General features: G+C 50.1%; 3 protein-coding genes across 8 annotated transcripts in view; all 3 read right to left on the bottom strand.

Annotated features, from left to right (window-relative positions):
* Positions 1 to 8,912: 8,912 nt before the first annotated feature.
* Positions 8,913 to 11,552, bottom strand: LOC112957711 (cytochrome P450 26A1). Its single transcript, XM_026051453.1, has 7 exons — positions 11,363 to 11,552; positions 10,918 to 11,142; positions 10,528 to 10,815; positions 10,294 to 10,443; positions 9,771 to 9,905; positions 9,470 to 9,622; positions 8,913 to 9,289 (listed from the first exon to the last, which is right to left on the bottom strand). Exons 1-7 carry the CDS (start codon positions 11,549 to 11,551, stop codon positions 8,948 to 8,950), a joined length of 1,482 nt encoding a protein of 493 aa, XP_025907238.1. The 5' UTR covers position 11,552; the 3' UTR covers positions 8,913 to 8,947.
* A 2,839-nt stretch (positions 11,553 to 14,391) lies between these two features.
* LOC112957520 (cytochrome P450 26C1) lies at positions 14,392 to 21,868 on the bottom strand. The gene is made up of 6 exons (XM_026051170.1): positions 21,671 to 21,868; positions 21,356 to 21,580; positions 20,958 to 21,233; positions 19,078 to 19,233; positions 14,848 to 15,363; positions 14,392 to 14,754 (listed from the first exon to the last, which is right to left on the bottom strand). Exons 1-6 carry the CDS (start codon positions 21,866 to 21,868, stop codon positions 14,392 to 14,394), a joined length of 1,734 nt encoding a protein of 577 aa, XP_025906955.1.
* An 878-nt stretch (positions 21,869 to 22,746) lies between these two features.
* Positions 22,747 to 23,873, bottom strand: part of EXOC6 (exocyst complex component 6) — an 84,917-nt gene continuing 83,790 nt past the window's right edge. For all 6 annotated transcript variants that reach the window (XM_026051040.1, XM_026051060.1, XM_026051075.1 and 3 more), the window contains 2 exons: positions 23,707 to 23,718; positions 22,747 to 23,269 (listed from right to left, as the gene is read on the bottom strand). In XM_026051040.1, the coding sequence (XP_025906825.1) occupies positions 23,137 to 23,269; positions 23,707 to 23,718 (145 nt within the window). In that variant the 3' untranslated portion in view covers positions 22,747 to 23,136. The remainder of the gene's footprint in view (positions 23,270 to 23,706; positions 23,719 to 23,873) is intronic.

The raw sequence follows: 23,873 nt of genomic DNA on the forward strand, positions 1-23,873 counted from the left end.
TAGGCATGAAATTCTGGGTTAAGCCATTATATAATCTTTCAAATTATTTGAAAGGATTTTTGCCAATTAACCATGGGAGCTCCAGTTCATAAGAGGTGCAAGCTAAATTTAAGTCAGAAATACAGGCAACACAAGGAAGACTTCCTTGATCAAATACTCACACTCAGAGCACCCAGCTGACAAATACACCTGCTGAAGCTCCAGCATCTGACTGTAAGAGATGCATTTCAATTTAAGAAAAACATGATTTTTTTCCCCATAGCATGTTCAGATTGAGTGGAGGTAGGAGGGTAACCCTTGCAGAGGGACCTCAACTAAAGCAATACTCTTAACCCCAAGGGTCCACTGGGAAGCAGCTGTGGCATCAACAGGACCATGGCAGCAATGACAACACTGTCACCATCCAGAAGGGAAGGCTGGGATGTGCCATGGCAGTCTGGCATGGTCTGAGAAGGTCTCTAGCTGAGTAAGGCCCTGTGAGGCCTGCACTGTTTTGTAGAAGGTGAGACATGAGGTTATACTTTGCCCAAGGCCTTGACAAGGGCCTTTCCTTCCTCAGGCCGTTTCATAAAACTGTCACATGGCCAGAGTTAAACTAACAAGTCAGATATTTTGGAGTGAAAGATTCAGTTTGGACAAAATGTCCGTTGCCTCAGATATTCTGGAGCTGGAAGATTAACGAACCGCCACATTGTCACAACCTGAAGAGCGCACAGAGCCCTGGCAAGGCCAGAGCAACAGTCCGATCCCCCTGATCCAAGCAACCTGAAGCTCCTTCTGGACAGGGGCCGAATCGCCCTGTCTTAGGTGTCCCCTTCATAGTCCAGTTGTCTCCCTGCTGCACATCCCGATGCTCCCATGTGCCAGACGGGCTGGCCTTGGCATGGAGCTGCCCTCCCTCCGCACAGGCCACGGCAGCAGGGCGGTCAGGCAAGGCCCATGCAGGAGCCCCTTTGCAGGGCGGTCTCCCTCTTTCCTCCACCAAGTGCCCTTCTCTCCATGCCCCTCTTAACGCTGCTGCGACTCTCTTTCCCCCTCCCCGCTCTAGCAGCACTGTTGAATTTTGACGAGAGAAACACAGGTGCAGCCCGTGGCATTTATTCATTTGGAAGCAAATGCAACATTTTTGAGGGCCCAGGTAGGTATTCAGGAATTAGCATGAGGAATGTCAAGTCAGCTGCTTCTCTCAATCCGGAATGAGCTCTTCTATTTTCATATGGCAAATTAAAGGAAATACTTGCCTTGAATCCACAACTGTGTTTTTTTCTTTTAGCTATTCCAGACACTTTCAGTCTTATGTTAAAGTTAACGTAAGTGCCTTATATAATTCATACAGTAGCCACAGGCACCAAAAAAAAAAAAAAAAGAAAGAAAAAAAAAAACTTAATTTCTTAACTGTAGCTTTCCTCTTTTTATGTTTGCAATTTCAATTAACTGTTCTAAATAACTGACAACATGGAATATAAAACATTCCTGCAACAATGTAGGTCTAACAGCAATTACGTTGATTTACTCTGGACCATGTTAAGTTCAGGGAGTAGGATAAAGAGACAAGAGTTTAAAACTTCTTTCACACTGATGTAATAAATTCAGTACATTGCTTTAAAGTTAAGGCAAAATAGCTGGTAACTGAAAGTCAGAAAACCCCTTGTTTTGTTTTCCACTGTGATAGAAAACAATAGATTATGGGAAAGTTCTTCAGAAGGTGATCAGAGGAAAAGTTCACCAGCATCTATCATGGGCTGTGTCTCTGTGGCCTGCTGGGATAGGAGGGAGGGACATAAAGGTGTCAGCAGTTGAACTGATACGGTAAATCACAGTAGTGCTAGTAAAGTGCAATGGCAGCCTCCTGTAACTGCCTTCAGACCTCTATTTCTTTATTGAGGTTGTGCTCAGGACACGTCCCCTCTTTGTGACCTTATCTCTGGGGCAGTGGGTTGTGCGCTGGTCTCTCCTTTTTGGTTTACGAGGACTAATCTATTTGCAGGTTAATAAAAGGTGAAAAGAGCAATCACTAAGGAGCCATGAAAGTAAACTAACAATACCTTTGACTACTTAAGGAGCCTCTTTATTTTTTTTCATCAGTGTGCTCTATCTCCTCTCTCTAAATGCTTCAATAATAAGTACAGATGTCAAATTTTAGTTGAAAAAGCACTAAGCAAAACAGTAGAAAAATAAAAGAGATGATCCCATAAAATACAAATAGTTCCACCTTGTGAGCATGTATCTAGTCTTTGTAAAATATACTTTTCTGTGTCATTTCACATAGTTGGAATCTGCGATCTTTGCTAGAAATGCTACCTGGTAATTTGTTCCTTTCCACAATCAGTGCTCTCTCAGCTCCGCTCATAGGAAAGGTCCACTTAGAAATGTCATCAATCAGGGCAATTTCATTTCATATAATGAACAAAAAGACAAAGACATGCTGTTACATGTTCATTAATGAACTTTCCTCTTTAACTATGAGATTTGTAATATATGCACTGGTCTGCTGCAGCGCTGTTGGCAGCATCACTACCATCAGCAATGTGCATTTAAGATAATGATACCAAAAAGTGTGAGAAGGCAGGAGAAGGAGGAAAACACAAGTGGAAATCACCTGTTTCTTATGCAGCTGGGGCTTCAGTGTGGTGCTGAAGCAGCAGCGCCACTTCTTCCATGTACAGTGCCCACGCTGTCCCCTGGGCTTCCGTCCTATCTCCATCAGTTCTTGTAAGAAAGAAAAGGCTGTTCACAGGTCAGGGATGGTTTTTGGTTACTCTGTGGCCCCTGCACTTTCAAGGGAAGCTTTGGAGAGTGGTATTTTATAACTAGGTGTATAATGTAGACTGATGAACAAGAGAAAGCAAAAACACCCTATTCCCGCAGGCGGTCCCAGCTGTAGCTAGCAGTGCACGATCACACCTCTTTCCTTCCCATAGCGTACAGGAAGCTTTACGTCAGAGGGGCCTAAATATAAAACAAAATTGAGGCAAAGCAAACCACAAACTTTCTACTCCTTTCAAGCAATTAAATCCTTGAGTCAAGAAATCCAAGGCTTACCATCCCTGCACTGAAAATTCAAATCTAGCCCTGGAAAGATTTTTGTCCTGCTTACATTTTACTCATAGAAATAGTGTATTTCTGAGACACAGATATATTAAAATACTTTAGTGTTGGTGCTATACCTCTGCTTAAAAAGCATAAAATAATAAGTTCATGTTTTTCCTTCCAAATGATGTTTTCTGGTAAAAAATATTTTATTTAAGGCAGCAAGCCTAACAGCTGGCCTAACACAATCTGAGCCCATTCACGTGAGTGCACATCTCCTGCTCACATCGTCTTAGCTCTACTGAGACCCCAGCTCAGGCCTGAGGTCCCTGTGCTGCCGTTGAGCTTGTCAGCTCCGGGCCACCATGAGGAGTTACTGACCTGCCTCCTACCTCGAAGAGTGCAAATGGGATTGCCTTTTGGTTACTTTGTTTTATCTCTTGAGAGATCCTGTCAGGGGCCCTCAGCTCTGGAATTTATTCTCCTCTTTGCTCAAAAATAGCCTCCAATAATCTTTGACCTTCTGGGTAAGCTGTGAGGCCCAAATCCAAGGATTTGTGTTGGGAGAGACATAAAAAAACCTAGTATTTGTAGGCATGGAAGGAAAGCATATTGTCTATAGTTGATTTAGTTCCTGGTTTATAATTTTCTCATGTTGAGGCAGTTATCTGGTAGGGCAGTGTAAACTTAACCTGTGGAGATTGAAGCTTTTCTGAATGGTCATAAATTGGAAAAAGAAAAAAAAAAAAAGAAAGAAAAAGAAGAAAGAAAAAAGAAAGAAAGAAAGAAAGAAAAAAAAAAAAAAGAAATTAACCAGTGCATGAATGATTGTGGGTTTGTGAACAGAATGACCCTGCAAACAAGTATATCATAAGTCACTTTTGCTAAAATAATGTGTCTTTGGGATACTAACAGCAAGTGAAACCTCAGTGATGATAAAGGAACAAATAACACTTTAATTAACAGAAAGTACTGAATATATTACCCAGCCTATGTTGCAACTGCAAGCCAGCTGTAAAAAGCTATTAAAATGGTCCTACAATTTTGTACTCAAGTTCTCTTGCCTGTCACCTTTTAAATATTTAAATTGGAGATTCATTAAGAGCTGTCTCTCCTGCTCTCATTCTTTCGATATAAACAGATTTGTTAAATATTTTATTTCTAACCCACCCACGAAGATACATTCATTTACATAACTTAATGAAGGCTGCATTATTCATTGAATTTCTCATATAACATTTTTCATAAGACTTTATTAAACAAGTGAAGTAAGCGGTCTACTAATGAGCCTTCTCTAAACTTGCTGCCAGTTATGTTTCCTTACTCCTAATCTATCACTCTAATGGTTGCAACTAATAAACTTTTAAAATCATTGCCGCTAATCTGTATATGCTTTGCATTGCATGCTGGATGTGTAACTTGACAGAGAATTTACAACACAAACCACCTGGCAAACAAAACTGGAATAACAAATGCTATCCAAACCTGCACTCTCTTTTTGTTATACAGAGAGGAGACAATTATAGGTAACACAGTACCTTTAACCCATAAATAAAGTAGTTGGTTTACGGCTGGAACGCAATCTCCTGAGCACTATGTCTCAAACACAGTATTTGTGAATGTCTTTAGTTTCAGAAACATTGCCAAAAATCAGTGAATTAGAGTTTGGTTTATGTGAATAGAGAGGCAGGCTTGTTATGGGAACCTGACTCTTCTGGCAAAGATGCTATATAATATATTTAAGGTGTAAAAGAAAACTGAAATGAGCTGCTTGCACTTATGCCGCTTAATCCCTATTTTGGGACCAGGTCAAAAGTAATTGGATTTTCAGGGAGTCTGAGCACTGCAGTTCCCTTTGAGATTGATAGCAGCTTTTGAATATTTATACCTCATAAAATTAAGCTATGGATAGAGGGACCTAATTTTATGCACCTTAGTTTGAAGCTACTGTGACTCATTCCTTTATCAACAGACATCCTAAACACCTCTGCTGCTGTGTAGGATTAACCAAAGCCAACAGCATGCTGTTTTCAAAGGTGACTAGAGACAAGTTTGAAAATGCAGTTTAAGAAGTTTCCTGCAGCACTTAGGAAGTCACGACTTGAGAGTCAGTAATGGAGTATTTTACATATTGTTACATATTTTTCTCAATATCTCTCCAAATAAAAGGAAAGATTGAAATAGGATAAAAAGAAGGGTAATATTTTTATCAGCCTCTAATCTTGCAAGGACTAGAGAAAGTTTTTGTATAAATGTCACACACACATAAAAAATAAATTACAGATAAATAAGTGCAATACTTTAAGTAAGAAATATTATCTATTCAGTAGCTGTTTTTTTCCTAAACCAAAAGAAAAAAAAAAGTTAGCTCAGCTGCTGAAAGCAACTTGTCTTTTTATAATTTCACTAGGACAAACTGAAAGAAATTTTGATTAAATCATTTTTATCAACAGTACTTCTTTCTAATGAATCTGAGGCATTCATCTGCCTATTTTTTCTTATTCATGCAACCATTTTTGAAAGCCAACACTTACCTCTTCTGACCCTCTGAAGAGGTCTGCTCCAAAAATACCAGTATGTTTCAACTGGGAATCAGTTTAGAAAGTGATGTCCCTCATTGTCAGGTCCTCAGTGTAGTTCTTTGGTGACATTTGTATTCAAGCATGAATATAGCTGCATGTCCTTAAGCAGAAACACAACTTAAGCATCACATAGAGACCTCAGGACCCAAAGTGCTGGTGATACTGCTGGTTGGCAGGAGCTGTAGTTCACCTAGGTTAGGAGAAGCTGGGCTTCCTGTAGCTCACCTTACCCTTAGAGGATAAACGTAGGACTACAAATAAGACCTGACTTTTCACTTCTGACATAGGATCACCCAGGGCATCAGAATTTTAAAGACAGACCTAGCCAGAGTATACATATATATATATGTGTGTGTGTGTGTGTGTGTGTGTGTGTGTGTGTGTATATTTAATGATGTGTTAAGTAGCACAAGGAAAATGAGACATCTCAAAAAGGTCTGGTTTTAAGAAGGGCGGATGCACTTGCCCAAGTCAAGGCTTTGAATGTTGTAGACTCTGTGTCTTGGAGCCCCAATCACCTACTGAACACATGGGACATCTGCAAAATGCAGGCAGGAGGGTGGCTCTAGGAACAACCTGTCTACAGCAGGGAAGTTAAAGCTGCTGTGTCCTCTTTTTCCCTCTACCTACCTTGTCTTTTCCCAGCACAAACATGACTGTCAGGGCTGTAAACAGCACTAAGGACCTGGCCTGGCTGGAAATCAGGTGCGTTTTTTTCTGGTAGGTAGCTGCTTGGCTGGATCCACTCGCCGCTCTGCAGCGAAGCCTGCCCAGGGTGCAGGTCCCCCGTGCAGCATCCCAACGTCGGCACCTGCCCACGCGGCCGGGCCAGCCGGCAAAGCCTCTGCTCGCTCGGAGCTGGTTCGCAGCCAGCACCCAACCTGTCAACATCCAGCTGCACACGGGAGATTAGCGGGGCTTGTAAAACCTGCTCAAGAAGTCGGGCAAATACTTGAGCAGTTAACCCACGCTGAGTTCCCTGTTACTGCAGCTACGCGGCCGCCGCAGCTCACTCCGGCTTATTTAAAGCGACCTCGGAGATGCCTAAATTACACAGCAGTGACAGACTATTTAACCACAGAGATAAATTATACGGGGGCAGTGCCTAACTTAGGGTTACGTTGTTGTGATTTACAACAGCTGAGGATGTGCCCCCAGATGTCCAGGCAAAATCAACCAAGTATTTCATATTGTTTCCCTCCAAGGCTAAAAGCATTGCGAACAACTCAAAAATAATAATAAAAAAAGGAAGCAAAGAAATGCATGTACAATCTTAAACTTACGCTTGAAAGGGGCATATATTCTCCAGACATCACTTGGATTCCCACTCTTTATAAAAAAAAAATAAAATATTATTGAGATAAGTCCTCGTACGTAAAACTCAGCTAGCAGTCATCGGTTAAAAGCAAGCAAAGCATTTCTAGAGTGTCGGCAACAATTTTGCTGCATTAAAAAAAGAACATGTGAACAAGGAATCCCACAGCGAGAGCCTTAGCCTTACCCAGATTTCAGGATCACCTCCAAACCGGGAGGAACATTTACAATTTTCTGCTAGTAGACTGGTAATAAAGGGGTCTTAAACTTAGGTTAATCATCAAATCCTTGAAAATCCCATTAGGATAGGATGTTTGCACAGTAAAAATTACTTAAGATTTTAAGCTTTGCCAAGAAGATCCAGGCACTGAGTACTCAGATTTTGCATTCTAACATAAATAAATAAATAAACTGTTATAGCTATACTCATTTTTAATCATACATAGATTTTATCTAATATTTTATGTTATGAAGCTCATGTTTCAGGTTTTTAAACATATATCAAATAAATGAGACATTCCTTTAAACACACAAACAAAAACTCACAGATGCTGCTAAACATCTGCAGGGTTTTAGAGCACGTTAACTTCATCCTTAATGCTGAGCTTGAGAAAATGTAAAGAAAAATTGACTGTTTTCTAGAAGCAAACAAAAAAATAAATTATTCTATGTGTGCTGGGTTTGTGACACTGAAATACCTTAGTTCACTTTATAACTGTTTATAGAGACACCCAATGTTGTTTGACTTTTGAGGGAAGACTAATAGGTGTAGTAATGGGGGGGTAAAGGGAAAAAAAAAGAAAAAAAAAAAAAAAAAAAAAAGCTTATGGTTAAGCCAAAACAGAGGTCATGCCTAGGGCATTTTATCTGCCCTGCTTACACAGCCCTAGGGAATTGCATCTCAACAGTTGATTCTCTGTTAATCAATTCACATTAGTGCCTGCCTTTTAGTTCTCACTTTGCGGAATTCCAGGGAAGACGTTTGCGCACAGACGCTCGGGCTATCTCTGCCTGCCCTCAGCAGCGGCATTGCGAGACAAAATCCCTGCAGATTTTATTTGCTCCAGGTGCTGATAAGAGACACCTCTGTAAGTCAGGAGTCATAGACAGGGGGGACTCGGCCCACAACCTGATCCAGGGACCAGTTTATACAGGTTTGGTGTAACGGGGAGGAGAAGAGCTGCAGGAAGTATTTTCTTCTCAACCCATCTCTAGCTATAGAGAAAGACTTTCAGTACATGCTGTTCTTCTACTATCTCTCAAGGTTACACGCTGGAGAAAGACCTGTACCCCCCACATGCCATAACTTCATATTGGATGCTTCTTTTTTTTTTTACTTTCTGTGTTTTCACTCTTTTACAGAGGGTAAAATTCAGAATATTTTTCCTAAGTGGGAGTCACATTTATACACAGGAGGAGAGAAGGCAAGTTATGAACTTAGTAGAAAGAGAGAACAAATCATTCACAAGACCAGAGCTGACTTCACATCTAAACCCATTTAGACCCATTTTAGCTAATTAAGCTACTCTCTCGCATACAGGCAGATCTTCATACAGAGGATCTTCAAAAATAAACTTTATTATCAGCTTAAAATTCACACATTAAGCATAAGACCTAGACACAAATAATACTGAAAACATTCTCAAACAATAACCATTTAGGTAATTTGGATGAGTAGCTAGTTACTGTTTTTTTCAAATGCCTTTAAGAATATTTCTTAATATATACACTGTCCTGAAATGTCTTCAAACACTTAGCTGGTCAGCTTTCAATAACATCTTTAAATAGAGGAAGACTTATTTCTATAGAAATAACATTATCTAATTATGAATCATAGACCCATAATTGTAGTGCTTGGGAAAAAAAATATCATAGCCTTTTGAAATATTTAGAAGACATAAATAACTATTATACATTTACAAGTTTAAATATTTAAAGGCCTTTGTCACTATTTAAAAAACAAAAAATGTTACTTTGTACATACTAGATGCTATAGAAATCCAGCCAGAGGCGTTGACCCCTCAGATTTGGCCACTGAAACCTATGAATTTGGTAGGCAGGTTATCCACAGGGTACACTATTGGGCCAGTTTTCATCATAGGAGGTCCATTGAGCAGCTGCCAGTCACAGCTCCGAGCCAGCTCCACTGTAAATATTTTTAAGAGGACTTTGGCGAACTCTTTGCCTACACAGGTCCGCAAGCCCCCACCAAAAGGGATGAAACTGAACCGAGAGGAGTCCTCGGGAGACGGAGCCATGAAGCGATCCGGGTTAAACTCATCCTTGTCGGTGAAGAGATCTGCCACATCGTGGGTGTCGCAGATGCTGTAAATAACATTCCAGCCTTTAGGGATCTGGTAGCCCTGTCCAAGGGGAGAGAAAGGAGTCACCGAGTGCCAGGACATGTTTGATCAGATGAAGCCTTGTTGCACCCACCTCCCTCTTGGCTCCCTGCAGGCCTCCCTACCAGCCCTCCGCTCCCCAAATCCTCAAGTGCCTGTGGCCTCTCCAAGGAATGGAGCCTGAGCCCCAGCCCTGCTTACGTTGAGCTCAAGGGTCTTGAGTGCAACCCGAAATCCTCCAGGAACGGGTGGGCTCAGCCTGAGGGTCTCCTTGATGACGCAGCCCGTATACTTCAGCTGCTCCAAGACCTCCATGTCCAGCTGCTTGTCTTGGTGGGAGCCGCACAGCAAGCCCTAGGAAGGGAGGTGCTGCTGTGGCATTTGCCGAACCATCCAACAGGACTCTCTGTCCCACATGGGCCAAGGGGACTCCCCGCCGTGGCCCAGACCCAGGGGCTTCGCAGCACCCACTCCCGTGGAGCAGCTCCAGGGAGGCACCCACCTTCACCTGCAGCTCTTTCCTCACTTTCTGCAGGACGTCGTGGTGGAGCCCCAGGAAGGCAATCAGTGATGTGGCAGCACTAGCGGTGGTTTCGTGGCCCCCAAAGAGCAGCTCTGTTGCAGACTCCTTCAGTTCCTTGCAGAAGGGGCAAAGAAGGGATGAAACAGGCCTCAAACGATGCCTTCCCCAGGCCCAGGCTGCCACCTTCCTCAAGGCAGACAGAGCAGCCGTGTGGTGCTCCCAGCCTGGAGCAGCACCCCAGGGTGCTGGGCTCCCTGCTCCGTGGGATACAGCCCGCAGGGATGCAGCCCTGCTCCTGCGCTCCCGCTCCAACAGCCTGGGTGCAGCCTGTGCCCACAGGACCTGGGTGCAGTGTGAGCTGGTTCATTGCACAGGGAGAGGAGGCAGCAACCACTGCTCTCTCTGTGCTTTCCCTACAGGTAGCACACTGCTGCCGGAAGGAAAAGTGTCTGGGGGAAAATGGCCAAATTTGGCCCTGGGGACCTAAGCGCCAGCCTCTCACCTGCATGTTGAGCTGCTCCCCGTTGCCCTGCGTGTGCTCCATCAGCAGCTGCAGCGCGTCCTTGTAGCCAGGCTCAGTCTCTGCGCGGGCCATCTTGGCGCGGATGTTCTCCTCAATCTTGGCGTGGATGATGTTCCGCGCCCGCAGGCCCTGGGCAGGAGGCCATGGGCCTTAGTGCCAGGGTCACCCACAGGGCTGGGTCCCCCTCTGCCCCTGGCGCGTGGGGAGCCTTACCCGGTAGAGCCCACTGAAGGGCACGTCGATGGGGAGGGAGAAGAGGTTGCGGATCATCTCCTCGAACGCCTCCACCAGCTGCTGCTCGCCGTCGGGGCCGGCCTGGCGGGGCTGGAAGCCCAGCAGGATCCTCATGGCGATGCGGAACATGAGGCGCTTCACCTCGGGGTACACGAGGAGGCAGGGCCCGGCGGCGCGCAGCCACCGCGCCAGGCAGGCGCTCACCTCCTCCTGGATGACGGGCACGTAGTGCTGCAGGGCGTCGCGCGAGAAGGCCCGCATGATCACCTGCCCGGGGAGGAGGAGGAGAGGGAGGAAGGGGAGACGGGCTGAGCTGCGGTGCCGTGGGGCGCCCGCTGCCCACCTGGGCACCCTCAGGGCCGCCTGTACCTTTTTGCGGTGCTTGTGCTGCCCGTCGTGCAGGTTGGAGAGGCAGCCTGAGCCCAGGATGGTGCGCACCGAGGCCGGCCACTGCACCGAGACGAGGCGGTGCTCGCCCAGCAGGATGTGCCGCACGTTCTCGGCGCCCATCACCCGCACCGTGGGGCGGCCGAAGAGGTGCGTCTTGTAGATGAAGCCGTATTTCCTGCGCTTCATCTGCAGGAATTTCCGCCGCTGGGGAGGGAGAGGAGCGGAGGAAGGAAAGGAAAAAATAAATAAATAAATAAAATTTAAAAAAAAAAAAAAAAAAAAAAAAAAAGGAAGAGTGGCAGTGACAGCGGCTCTTCCCCACCTGGGCACGGGAGCCCGGCAAAGCCGCTGCTCATCCCCATCCCCTGCAGCGAAATGAGGGGCCGGGGCGCCGCTCGGCTGCGGGCGGCATCGTCGCCCTTACCTGCAGCACCATCTGCAGCGTCTCCCCGAAGAAGGGGAGCCCCATGGTGCCCGGGGGCAGCGGCAGCGGGCAGCTGCGGTCGCGGCTGCTCACGCAGTACAGGTCCCAGAGCTTGACGGCGGCCAGGAAGAGCAGCAGGGGCAGCAGGAAGGTGCATAGGGCACTGGCAACCAGGGCAGAGAAGCCCATGGCTGGGCTGGGCTGGGCAGCGCCTCCCGTCCCGTCCCGTCCCGTCCCGTCCCGCCCGGCCCCCCGGGAGCTCCAAGTGCGTGGGCCGCGCTCGTCGCCCGCCGCCTTTTATACCCTTCCCAGGTTGCTGCCCACCCTACCTTGGTCCGATAAATTAGTTCACCCAAAGTTCATCTTTAATTGCGGATTGCGGCCTGGCTCCTCCCCCCGAAATCTTTAACTATTTGCTCGGCGCGGCGCATCCTCCCCGCCGCAGACGGCGGCTGCGCCCGCTCCGCAGCAGGTTGCGAAAGAAACGCCCCGCGCAGCCCGTGTCCGTCCGAAGCTCGCGGGGCGCAGCGCGGTACCGAGGCGCGCGGAGCCGCTTCCTCTCTCCCGGCGGCGCCCAGGGAGCGGCGGAGCCGGCGCTGTCTCTGCCCGGGAGCCGCGGGGCTGCGGCGGTGCCGGCTCCGGACGGGGCGCTCGGCCGGGGGCTGCGCCGGGCAGGGGCATCGCGGCGGAGCCTCCGCCGCTGCCCCCTGGTTCACCTCGAAGGCCTGGCTTGTGTTTCTGCCCGTCCCCGGAGGAAGGAGTAGCGGGCTGCCGTCCGCCGCGGCCTCCCGATGCAGGTTCAACCGCGGGTCACCGAGGGAAAGGGAGGTGAGCGCGGAAAGCGAACACCCGGCCCGCCGCGCCGCTCCTCTGCGCGGCGCCGGCGAGAGGCGCTCGGGGGCAGCGGCTCCCGGCCCCGCGGCCGCCGCGCAGCGCCGGGAAGGGGCGCCCGGAGCGGGGCTGCAGGAGCCGCCAATTAACTGCGGGGCTCGCCGCATTTTTTTTTCTTCCCCTCTCTCTCCACACTCCCCAGGCCGTTTTGCTTTCTCGCTCCCAGGGAGCGGGACGGCTCCCAAAAGCGCTGGGAGCTGCGTGCGCGCTGGCGGAGAGCGGGCTGTCATTTTTAAAGACACTTGTTTTAGCACCGGGTTCCCGCGGCCGCCAGGATCCCTCCCCGCTCCCAGCGCGCCCATCCCCGCAGCCCCCGGCCCGCAGCGCGGCGCCGGCCGCGCCCTGACCCGCCGCTCTCCCCTCGCCGGGCGCTGACCCGCTTGTGACCTACAACACGGACCGTGACATCTGCGTGAACCCGGCCGGCAAGCGCGCCAAGTTCACTGTCTATCAAAATAACGAGATACGGTGGCCTGAGCACCGATAATTGCCACAGGAAGCCTTTATTATCTGCCCAGCTGCGTACGCGGCCGCCACCGGCCCGGGGAGAATCAAATAGGGAAGAGTGAAAGAGATAATTAAAAACATCTTGGAAGGGGGTCAAGAAATTAACAGCCTAATATGAACGAACTTTGATTACGTGTAACAATTATTACACTTCATTTGAAAATGTTCATGTTTATTTGGAAACAAAATCATTTTCAACCTTTTATTTTTTTTTCCTTTTTTTTTTCTTTTCAACCCGTACGTGTCTCTGCAGCAGCTACCGGGTTTACTAGGTGCAGGCTGTAGCGTCTGAGTGCGGTGCTTGGAGCTCCCGGCCCTCACTCCCCACGCTGGGGTCCGCGGGTCCTGGCTGGGAACCGCTGTCCCCCCGCAGGTCACAGTTGCGCCAGCAGCTCCTGCTAATTACAGCTGGTCACTGCCACTTGCAGCCACTGCCTCCCGATTGCACCTCTGACAGCCGGAAGGATTCACCTCCGGGACAAGGTCAGGAGGGGCAGGGGCTCCAGTTCATTACGGAGGTCGACCTGCCAACAGTGCTTAACTCAGCCTTGCCGGTCAAGCTCTTCCAGATTTGACCCGTCACATTTGGGAGCCACATTTGCAGCCCGGGTAGTGGCTGTGGCTGCAGCGGGGTTACTTGGGGCGGTGCAGAAGTGGGGCAAAGGCAGGAGCTGAGGAGATGGAGCAGCTGCCTGCAGCCTATGGCCCAACGACCAGGAGAGCACTGCTGCTCTCCCGGCCGCAGCTCCCTCCCAAGTGGCCCATGTGGGGATGGGTCCCCTGGGCTGCTGTGAGATGAGGGGCAGCTTTCCTGGGCTGGGGAAGGAGAAGCTTGAAGGAGTTGGAAACTTATTCCAGGTCCTGCACCCAGCACTGTCCTCACCAGGACTCACTTCCAAGGCTAAACTCATTTCCCAGTAGGAAGAGCTGGCCAGTGCTGTACCAAGGCAGGCATCCAGCACTTAAACGCATGTCCTCAACCCCACACCTGCAGGAGGTGGATGTCAATTCCGCTGGCCTCTGCCCATCACCTTCCTCATGCCCCTCGTGACGCCAACAGGACGAGCAGGTGCTCAAGTTCCCATCGTGAAGTTGTGGCATTCAGAAGCTGTCCTTTCCAGCTGTTTATTCCAGCAAGCTCCCTGCCTTCGGCGCAGGTGGCAGCAGAGCAGCTCGGCTGGAGGATGGAGACGAGGGCTGTGCCAGCAGCAGCACGGCGCCCAGACACAATGCTTTCCCCGGGCAGTGCAGGACCAGGTGAAATATTTACAATAAAGATGTGTTTATACCCTATTGCTCTACCTATTGCTGATGCTGCGTTAGGCAGAGCAGGGGGGTGGTGGTCTGCAGAGATGCCCCCCCTCCCCACGCCATTTTCCCACCCTTTTCCCTCTCTCTCAAAAGCTGTGGGAGGGTAGGATGCTCTCCCTACCGCTTCTATGGTAACCCAGGCCTGGGGGCTGCAGCCAAAGCACCCCATGCTTGGGAGGGAGGGCAGCATTCTGCAGCTCCTGCCTACCCAGAAAACCAAAAAAATGGGAGAGGAAGAAAACCAACAAAACCCTTTTCTTTTCCCCTGTTGATGAAGGCAGCATGAGGGGCTCCACAGCCAGGGGCCAGGTGCTGCCAGCTCAGTCCTCGCTGCAGCAGGCGGGCTGCAAGGGCCAAAAGTGGAGGTGCAGCCCGTCGCCGGCGGGGTGCACGATGGGCACGGTGCGCATGGCGGGGTAGCCGGGGGTGGCCAGCTCCCAGCGAGCTGTGCTCACCAGCTCGATGGCCAGCAGCTTGAGGATGGCCCGCGCCAGCTCCTGGCCAATGCAGCTGCGCGCCCCGCCGCCGAAGGGCACGTAGTGGAAGCGGCCGGCAGCCTCCAGCCGGGCAGCGCCAAAGCGCTCGGGGTCGAAGCTGCTGAGGGGGCTCTGGTAGACGGCGGCCGTCTCGTGGGTGTCACGGATGCTGTACATCACGCTCCAGCCTTTGGGGATCTGGCAGCCCTGTGGGGATGAGAGTACGGGGAGCGTGAGGCACCCATGCCGCTGGCTCTGCACGAGGGGCGGCCGCTGAGCGCCGGCATGGGGGGCACTTACGTCCAGCTCGAAGGTCTGCAGCGCCGTCCTGTAGCCCCCCGAGACGGGGGGCAGCAGCCGCAGCACCTCTTTGATGACACCGTCCAGGTAGCGCAGGCGGCCCAGCTTCTCCAGGCTGATGGCTACCGTGCCGTGGCAGTGCAGCCCCGGCGCCTCCGCGGGCTCTGCACCGCTCAGGGAAGAGCCGGGCGCCTGCACGGCAGGCGGCTCCTGCAAGCGGCTGCCCCCGGGCTCCTCGTCCCCCACTGCGCCTGGCGGCCACCTCGGCTCCTCGCAAGCATCGTCAGCCGTATCGAGGAGCGACCGCTTCTCCCCGGGGCGGCCCCGAGCACCCAGGGGGCTGGGGCAGGGTCCCGTGTGGACACAGCCTGGGCACAGCCGGTGCAGCTCATGTGACACCAGCTCCTGCCTGATCTTCTCAATCGCCCAGGGGTGCTGCAACAACAGGAGGATCAGCGAGGTGCTGGCACTGGCCGTGGTGAAGAAAGCAGCAAAGATGAGCTCGATCGCTGACTCCTGGGAGAGAAGGAGACAGGTTTGAATGACATTATAATCTGGCCATGATTTCAAGCTGGTTTTGCCTTTGAGAGTCTCATCCCTGTGCAGGGTGCTCTGAGCTTCCCCGCTGTTCTCCACAAACTTGTGCCCACCTTGGGTCAGTAGGGACCAAAGTGGGAGAGACCCATATTCACCCATCACACCTGCAGGAACAGGACATCCATTTGCCAAGGGATGGATGCAGACACCCATCTGAGCACCCATCACCTCCAAACCAGCCCTTCTGAGCCATCCTGTCAACATTAACAGATTTTAACAGGCATCTTAACATGTATTTTAGCATACTAAGTAAAGTTCACTCCACGCACTAAGTTTTTTGCCTTCACCTGCCTGTTGCTCTTGGTGTCCAGCCCTTCTGGCCCGCAGGGCGTCATGAGGCTGCATTGTCAGTGCGTATGTGCTAGGTGCCCTGGCTCAGCCAGGTTGCATTTGAGCCATCTCCACTTAAACTCAACCACCTGCTTGTGTGGAGGGGGACTCAAGCCAGCAGGGCCAACAGCAGGAAAACCTTTGCTGTAGCAAGTCAGCCCAGGAAGCCCTGTAGCTGGCAGGGAGCTACGCCATGGGTTCCACAGATCAGGCAAAGAACTGGTTTGCTTTTTTAAGTCTCATAGCTGGAAGGATGGTGGTGTTCCCATAGCTCCATAGTGGAGGTGTCCACAGAGAGCGTGGAGGTTTCCCGGCGCAAACACATCACAGCCACAGCCATAACTCCGGCCTAGCTGCGGACACCCATCCCAGCCGCCCGGGATGGACTCGGTGCAGGGCTACATGGCCCAGCCTGTACCAGGCTGCTCTTCGCACCACCCCGCGACAAACTGGAAAACAAAGTTAAAGGCCCTTGACAGCTAGTGCAGTGCCCTGAACCAACATCCAAACCATGCAAAGTCACAGACTGATCACATAGTTTTTCCTATCCTTGCACAAAGCCAAAATGAAAACATTTAGGTTAAAAATACCAACTACTGCCATTTCCAGCACGCATGGAAGTGGCTAAGCTGCCGCTTGGGATGCTCAGCGCACCCTGCTCCCAGCCCGGCAGCGCTGCAGTCACTCCGGGGTGGACGGACACCAGTGATGGGACATACGAAAACAACGCGGCAGGAACGGCTCTAAGCCTCACATCCCCTTCCAATGCCAGCAAAGGAAAACGGAGAAAGGAAAATTGCCAAAATAATGTCAGCGAACCCTGGACCTCTGTGAAACTGCAATGAAAATAGAAAAACAAACCTTTCCTTGGCTTCAGTATAGCCAGTATTTAACTTGCAGTAGTATCTGAAAATCTCTGTAGCACCGTGCCGTGGTGCTGGAAATGCTGGGGCTGGAGGGAGGATGGAGGCAAAAGCCAAGGGTGCTGACGCCAAGGAGGAAGGCCGTGGCTAATATAACAGGGACGACTCTTGGCTACTGGTCCCCAGCACCATATATTGGCTGGACATTTTGGGTTTACACCAAAATGCAGCTCCCATGGGCATGTTCAGCTGGAACAAAAACCCTGAAATGAGAATTTTCCCCTGCTCCCTCCAACCTCCTGGGACCACTACTACGAGTTTCTACTTTCACAGCAAGATAAAATGCATCTCTTAGATCCACAATGTGCAATTAAAAATCAGAGCATTTGAGTACCATGGGAAGCTTTCAGGGCAGGCTCTGCGCAGTGAAATAGCAGCCCTGATGGCTCTGCACCCATTTCTGACCATGCTGTTACGCAGGATGCAACACCGAGCTGTTCGTTTCTCTCTGCCTTCATAATGTCAATGCAGCCAGCGATGAGGAGGCTGCTTCCTCCCACAGCTCCATCACTGCTGCCCAGTGCTAAAGCCCTGCTCCCCACCAGGGACTCAGGCAGCTCATGCCTGTCCCACTGACTCGCTCACTAAAAGCTGCTATGCTGCAAGATCTTTTTCAAACCTTCTAGGGTTTTAACCTTTTTGAAGATGGTACTTAATGACCTTTGTATTGCTGGGTTCTGGCTGAGTTCATGCCACCACTGCAAATCATAGCCTCTGTGAGAAAATGCAATATTTTCCCTTCAAATTGTTTGAACGAGAATTGCTAACTAGTATCTGCTGGTGTTAGGAGCATCTCTCCAAGTTGCCTATCCATGACTTGTAGTCAGCTCTGAGTTTCAAACTACACCCTGAGGTCAAACTAGACCCTTTCAATGGATGAGAGCTCTACTCTCTTTTATTACAGTGCACAATGCGACCATATTTACAAGTACATGCAGTGCACTTTGCAAGTAATTTTGTTAGATACAAACAAGGAAGAAAGTCTGTAACTGTGCAGGGTATAAACAGCTTAGGAACCTGCTACCATCTGAATCACCTGGCTGAGCCCTTTCAAGTCACTGACGCTTCACTAAGTATTATACTTAACATCCTACTGTTGTTGTCCATTTGTGATCAGAGGCAGGTACATGTTGTGTAACGTACATGTGCATACTAATAGAGACTGGTCAACTGTAGTCACTCTGATTTTCATTTGACAATTATTGCCATTGATTTTCCTGTTTACTGTGCTGAATGTGCTCATTCTAACTGTATCTAGTAGTCTCTGTAAGGTCTTTCAAACACATTAGAATTATTTACATATTTCACTTTTATAAAATGTTTGTCTTGAGACAGTTTTTTTAACTAATTAATAAAGTAACTCAAGTTACTGTTGAGTAACTGTGTTCGCTACCTTTAAACAGCATTCAGCTAATGTGTGCATGAAAAACAGTTTCAAAACTTGTCATATAAATTTAGTTGCGTATTTCTCACTGACACAGAATGACCTGGAGATATTTTTTTTTTTTTCCAGGTTCTTTGGTAAAATGCCCTTTACTTTCAGTTGGTAGATTTGCCTCCATAAGGACTACTGGAGTTGACTGTTAAGTCACGGAGATGGCCCATGTTCATCACCTCAGCATGAAAGTCCCCAGGCTACAAGATATAATTAATGACTAGGTGATAGGGAGTGGCCACAATCCAGCATCTCACCTCTGGGCCGATTTTGGGATATTTTGGGGGCCTCAGAGATTTTTAAGCTCACAGTACTGAGGAATATGGTGCTATAGGTCTTGCTATGCTACATGCTAAGGAGCACACAACTAGCTCCAGTATTTTTGAGATAACATTATCTGGAGGTTTTTGAGTTCACTGTCATATGTAGAGGATTATCACAGCTGCATAACCCTAATAACCCCTCTCTAAACCAGGATGAAGCCAGGAGGCATTGGGAAGGAAATGCTTAGGAGTATTTATTTGCTTTTTAAATACGAATTCTTTACTAGTGCAGAGAGATGCAAGCCTAGAGAACCATATAAGCAGTACACTGCCCACCACTCCGTGTGCTGCCTGAGGGCTAAGAGCTGTTTAGGCACCTGCTTTGCTCCTACACCTTCTCCATGTGAGGTGTCCATCCACCCTAAGCCCCCTTCAGTCCACTGACTGCCACTTTCAACAAGGAAAATGAACTGTTCTCCACGGCAACTGGCACAGAGTGACAGGCACATAGCAGGGCACACTGAGTCCAAGCTTTCCTGCTTGCACTGGAAATGGTGTCCTCAGTGCTGGTAAAAGTAAGGCAGGAGCCAGTGGCTCTGCATGGCACCTCACGTAACCCTCTTCCCCTCACCCAAACAGCCAACAAGTCAGAAGGGGAACTGTAAAGGGGGAGTCTCGTTACCTTTAGCTCCTGCATCGTGAATTCTTTGCCGTGCTCCTTGGCACTGTTTATTATGAAATCCAGAGCATCGCTATCATCTTCTGAGTTGTTTCTCTGCAGTTTCTCCTGTATAGCCCCCTCCATGTACTTGTGCAGCATGTCCCGTGCTTTGATTCCCTGCAGAAGGCAGACACAGTTCAGGAGAGCCTTAGAAACCAACCCTATCCAGAGTGACCTGGGACCCAAAATGTGGTCGTCTCTAATCCCAGGGTCAGTAACAGCAAAGTCTGCTTGATCCATCATTGCCCAGCCCCAAAGCCTGGCAAGAGGCTGGTGTGGTGTGATGCTTCTGTCTTTGGTTGAACTGATGCAAATTCTTTTGACTTTCTGTTGTGAACCAAACACAGCCAAGCCCCAAGAAACGCCTTGTGGGAAAAAGACTGCAGCAAAACCATGGGACGGCTGCAGCGGGACCTGCAGTGAACAAATTCACAGTCTTGTTAGGTCCAAAAGAGGCTTGTCCAAAGGGACAAGAAGAGGTGATTTAGCAGAACTGAGCCAAGGAAGCAAGGAAGATCTGACGCTGTGACAAATGCATGGCTTTTCCAGAATGTATTAGCTTATATATGCATGTTAATCACAGCCAGCCAATCTCCAGTAGATTTGTTCTCCTAAGCAGCAAAACATTTGAGAAGATTTCTGTGCAAAGTGGGGAGGGACTGAGTGACAGAGTGCAGCTCTGAAGCCTCCCTCAAAAGCCTGAAGGAACAGAAGTTGGGGACGAAGAGTGGCCACAGATTGGGAATAAGACACAAGGGTTCAGAGTTGAGGTGCAAAAGGCTAGGTGATGAAAACAGGACAGTGAGCAAAAGGAAAGAAGTTGGGAGCCATATGCAAGTTAAAGGGGTTGGTTTAGCATCAGACAGGCTGTGTCTGACAGACAGGGAGGAATGGGAGGGGTGCTGAAAGCTCACACTGATGGCAATCTCCAAGTGGAAACTCTGAGAACAAGGGAACATGAGCTGTGAACCACTGTAAAGAGCTGTGAGGAAGCTGGAGGAGAAGTAGGACTCACTGAGAAAGGGAATCTGTTGAGGTGGAGCTTGGAGTAGAAATCTCAGAGTCTGGACAAAACCTTGCTGAAGGAGCCAGGGGACTTGGGCTGCAGCAACAGAGGGTTTGGGGGGATGGAAAACCCAAAGCCTGGGGAGAGAAACAGGACACAAGATCCATACGAGGAGCAGGAGTGTGGGTAAATAGGCCAACAGGGGCAATCCAGCAGGGAAGTGGGTTCAAAGAGGAAGGAAATTGTCCCTCTTGCACGCTCCCCTCCAGGCCTCCTCACCATCCTCTGCTGCTGGGGGTCAAGGCACTGAGGGCTGTAAGCGGGTCTGGCGCCCTGTGCCTCCTCCGAGGTGTGCAGAGAAGCTCCTGAGGACCTGCCATGTCCTCATGCCCAGAGCCCTGCACCCCGTGAGACGGGGCTGGGTAAGATGAGACAGGACCAAACACGACAGGTTGTGTTGCTCCAGCACAAGCAACACACGGGCCGAGGAAGGAGAGCAGGCTACGGGCACACCAAGAACCTGAGCATAGGGGCCTCACAAGCCGCTTAGTGGAAAGTAGAGCCTTGGAAGAGCTGAAACTCACCCCGGGGGAAAGACTCCATGCAGGCACATGGCAGCCCTATGCTGCACAGCACGGTGAAGAAGCAAGAGTGGGCGAGAGAAGGGAGGCCGAGGGGCGGCTGCTGGGCAGTGCTCAGCGTGGCCCAGGGTGCTGCAGAGGAGGCTGCCCCGGCCCATTGGGGTCCCCGTGATGGGCCTGGGACCATGGGGGGTGCATGCTGTAGGGCTCAGGCCAGTGCCCCTGCCCAGGGGGAGCGGGGCAGGTGGCAGTACCTTGCGCAGCCCACTGAAGGGTATGTTCAGGGGCAGGGAAAAGAGGTTCTCCACCATCTGGTCAAAGGTTTTGGCCAGCTCCTTGAACTTTTTTTCTTCCAGACGGAGTCCCAGCAGAATCTGAGCTGCAATGCGGAAAGTTAAGGTTTTAGCGGAGGAATAAACTGCGATGGAGCCCGGCTCCATGCACCAGCCCCGCAGCTCCCAGCTCACAACCTTCTGGATCCGCGGGAGGTAGCTCTCCAGGGCGGCACGGCTGAACACTCTCGCCAGGATCTAGGAGGAGAAGGGGGCACAGAGGCAGGCGGTTAAAGCGAGGGGCCATGGGGCACCATGGAGGGCCAAGCCCAGGCAGGAGGTGCCCACAGACGCCCCGTGAGGGTGGCTGTGGCGCTCACCTTGCGGTGCTGCTGGTGCAGGTCCCCGATGGAGCTGAGCAGCGTGTGGGAGCCCAGGATGATCTGGGTGCTGCGTGGCCACTGGGCGCTGACCAGAGTGTGCTCACCCAGCAGGATCTTGCGGATGTTCTCGGCGCCCGTCACCCGCACCACGGGGCGGCCCAGCAGATGGGTCTTGAAGACGTTGCCGTAGCGCTCCCGCCGCGAGCTGTGGAAGCGGGAGCCCTGCGGACAGACGAGAGGAGCCGGCAGTGAGGCCGGTGCTGCTGTGGGCCCCTCCACACACCAGGCCAGCCTGGCGCCCCCCAGCCTTACCTGCAGCAGCCAGTGCAGGGTCTCTCCGAAGAAGGGCCACCCCATGGAGCCGCGGGGCAGGGGCAGGGCACAGCCGTGGTCCCTGCTCAGGCTCCAGCGCAGCGCCCACAGGGGCCGGCACAGGGCGAGCAGCAGCGCCAGGGCGAGCAGCAGCGCCAGGGCGAGCGGCGCCGCGGGCCAGGGCAGCCCGGCCGGCATTGCGCCGCGGCCTGGACCCACTCCCGAGGTGCTGCCGGCTCCGGGCCGCCCGCCCGGCTCGCAGCCGCTCGCCACATTTATAGCGATATTGGCCACTTGCTCCTGATCCACCTTCGGAGGTGACGTCTCTGCTGCATATTTAAGCGGCGCGGCCAAGTGCGGTGATTGGGCCGGGAGGGCCCCGCGGCCGGGGCGGCTCCCCCCGCCGCGCCGGGCGCCCCTCACCGCCCCCTCGGGCCGCTCCCCCCCAAACACCAGGTGCGTTTGAAGCGGCGCAATCAGACACGCATACGAGTAACGTTTATATTACTGTATTTAGACCGTCAATAACTTAGAAATGCAGCGAGATGTACATTATTTTTTAATTACACGTTGCATTTGGTTCGTACTCGCTGAACATTTGCACCACGTCTAAAGGAGGCGGGGGGGTGCAAGGAGCTGGGGTGCAGGGAGGGCACCCCGGGGCCCCCCGGTGGTGGCAGCAGCGGCAAAATTACCCCATACAAAAGTACAGTCAGAAACGGTGCCCCTGAGGAACGGAGACAACATCGGGCAAAGAGGGTCACGCTGCAAGGAACGCGATATTTACATTCACCAAGGCAGGATTAAAATGTGAGAACAAAGCCTAGTGCCCTAACGCTGAGTGTGCATCGAATCTAGTTCTCCGGCAGCTTTCAAAGGAACTAAAGAAAAAAAGATTTTTTTTTTTCAAACCTCCAGACTATAAAATCTGGCATACAAAATTATGTTCAATCACTTTAAGGCTAATATACATTTATGCAGGAAAATGACAGGCAGCATCTGAAATGCAAGTATCCGAACATAAAAAAAAAAAAAAAGCCTAAAACCCAACCAATAAACAACAATAACAACAACAAAAAAAAAACCCAATAAATAAGGATTTATCCAGAAAACAGTAAGTAAGGATCATCTGGCAAATAATTCCTACTCGGAGCAAGATTTTGGACATCCAGTCTACCTCTATTTAAATAATATTTACAGTTCAGCTGTTCCATGTACAATGATTGATCTTTTTTATTGTACAACCTCATTTTTCACCATTTGTTTACAATATATAAAATAGCATTCAATCCATTAAAAATACATACAAAGAACTGTTTACCAAAGACGCTGTGTACAAGTCACCCACTGCATTTTGCCTTTAATGGCTTGCAACCAACGTCCTAACCAATATCACGGTTTGCTCACTAGAAAGAGCAGCTAAGAAATACCTCTTGGCATGATGAGGTGTAGCTGATTTAACAGATCTATGTGTGTTGGGACATACCATTCACTAAACTCCTAAGTTGCTTTACTACGGTCTCTATCAGCTTCTGCTTGTCACGATCGTTCTTCCTGAACTGAGCAAAAATATTGTTCTTTTTGCTAGTGTCTTTCATTCTAGAGGAGAGAGAAAAAAAAAAAAAAAAGCAAAGGGCATAAACATTAGAAAAATATTATGAGAAAAAAAACTATTTAAATAGGTTTACTTTCGTTCTTCTTTTGATTTTTATGTTAACAAGAACTGAAAGGTCACAAGCGCTGTGTTTATATGTTCTTAAATCAAACTTCCACAATATGGAACTCGTTTTAATAAAGACTTTGTAAATCACCCGTAAATGTCTGCAAATAGCCCTTTAGCAGGAATTGGCGCTACCAAATGCCTGAGAAGCAAAACAGAGAATCCCTTAGTACCACCTACAACCATGGTGTGCCCAGGCTCGCTGAACGAGTGTCTTCCTCACCAATTTCCCCGCACCGTTATTGATAAGCTCGAGTATCAACGAATTAACAGAAAATCGGGGAAATAAAGCAGATGCGTGTGGGGCGATACGTACCCTCTGTGCACCCTGCGAAGCGCACGTCCATGACGGCAGGCGAGGAGAGAAGACACGGTTAGACCGGGGCGCTTGGGGCTCCCCGCCCGGGCGCCGGGAGCGGCTTCCCTCGTCCCGCCGGCTCCGTGCCCGCCCGCGCGCGGCTCCCTCCGCCTCGGGGCGGCGGC

This window comes from Nothoprocta perdicaria, unplaced genomic scaffold (genome assembly GCF_003342845.1).
Source record: "Nothoprocta perdicaria isolate Ctin4 unplaced genomic scaffold, notPer1 scaffold_111, whole genome shotgun sequence".
NCBI lineage: Eukaryota > Metazoa > Chordata > Aves > Tinamiformes > Tinamidae > Nothoprocta > Nothoprocta perdicaria.

Excerpts from the sequence above, each read along its gene's own strand:
- LOC112957711 (XM_026051453.1), bottom strand. The coding sequence starts at position 11,551 with ATGGGCTTCTCTGCCCTGGTTGCCAGTGCCCTATGCACCTTCCTGCTG. Across the intron at positions 11,143-11,362 it reads CGCTGCAGATGGTGCTGCAG|CGGCGGAAATTCCTGCAGAT; the intron begins GTAAGGGCGACG and ends CTCCCTCCCCAG. Across the intron at positions 10,444-10,527 it reads CCTTCAGTGGGCTCTACCGG|GGCCTGCGGGCGCGGAACAT; the intron begins GTAAGGCTCCCC and ends CCTCCTGCCCAG.
- LOC112957520 (XM_026051170.1), bottom strand. The coding sequence starts at position 21,868 with ATGCCGGCCGGGCTGCCCTGGCCCGCGGCGCCGCTCGCCCTGGCGCTG. Across the intron at positions 19,234-20,957 it reads CCTTCAGTGGGCTGCGCAAG|GGAATCAAAGCACGGGACAT; the intron begins GTACTGCCACCT and ends TGCCTTCTGCAG. Across the intron at positions 15,364-19,077 it reads TCACGATGCAGGAGCTAAAG|GAGTCAGCGATCGAGCTCAT; the intron begins GTAACGAGACTC and ends CTTCTCTCCCAG.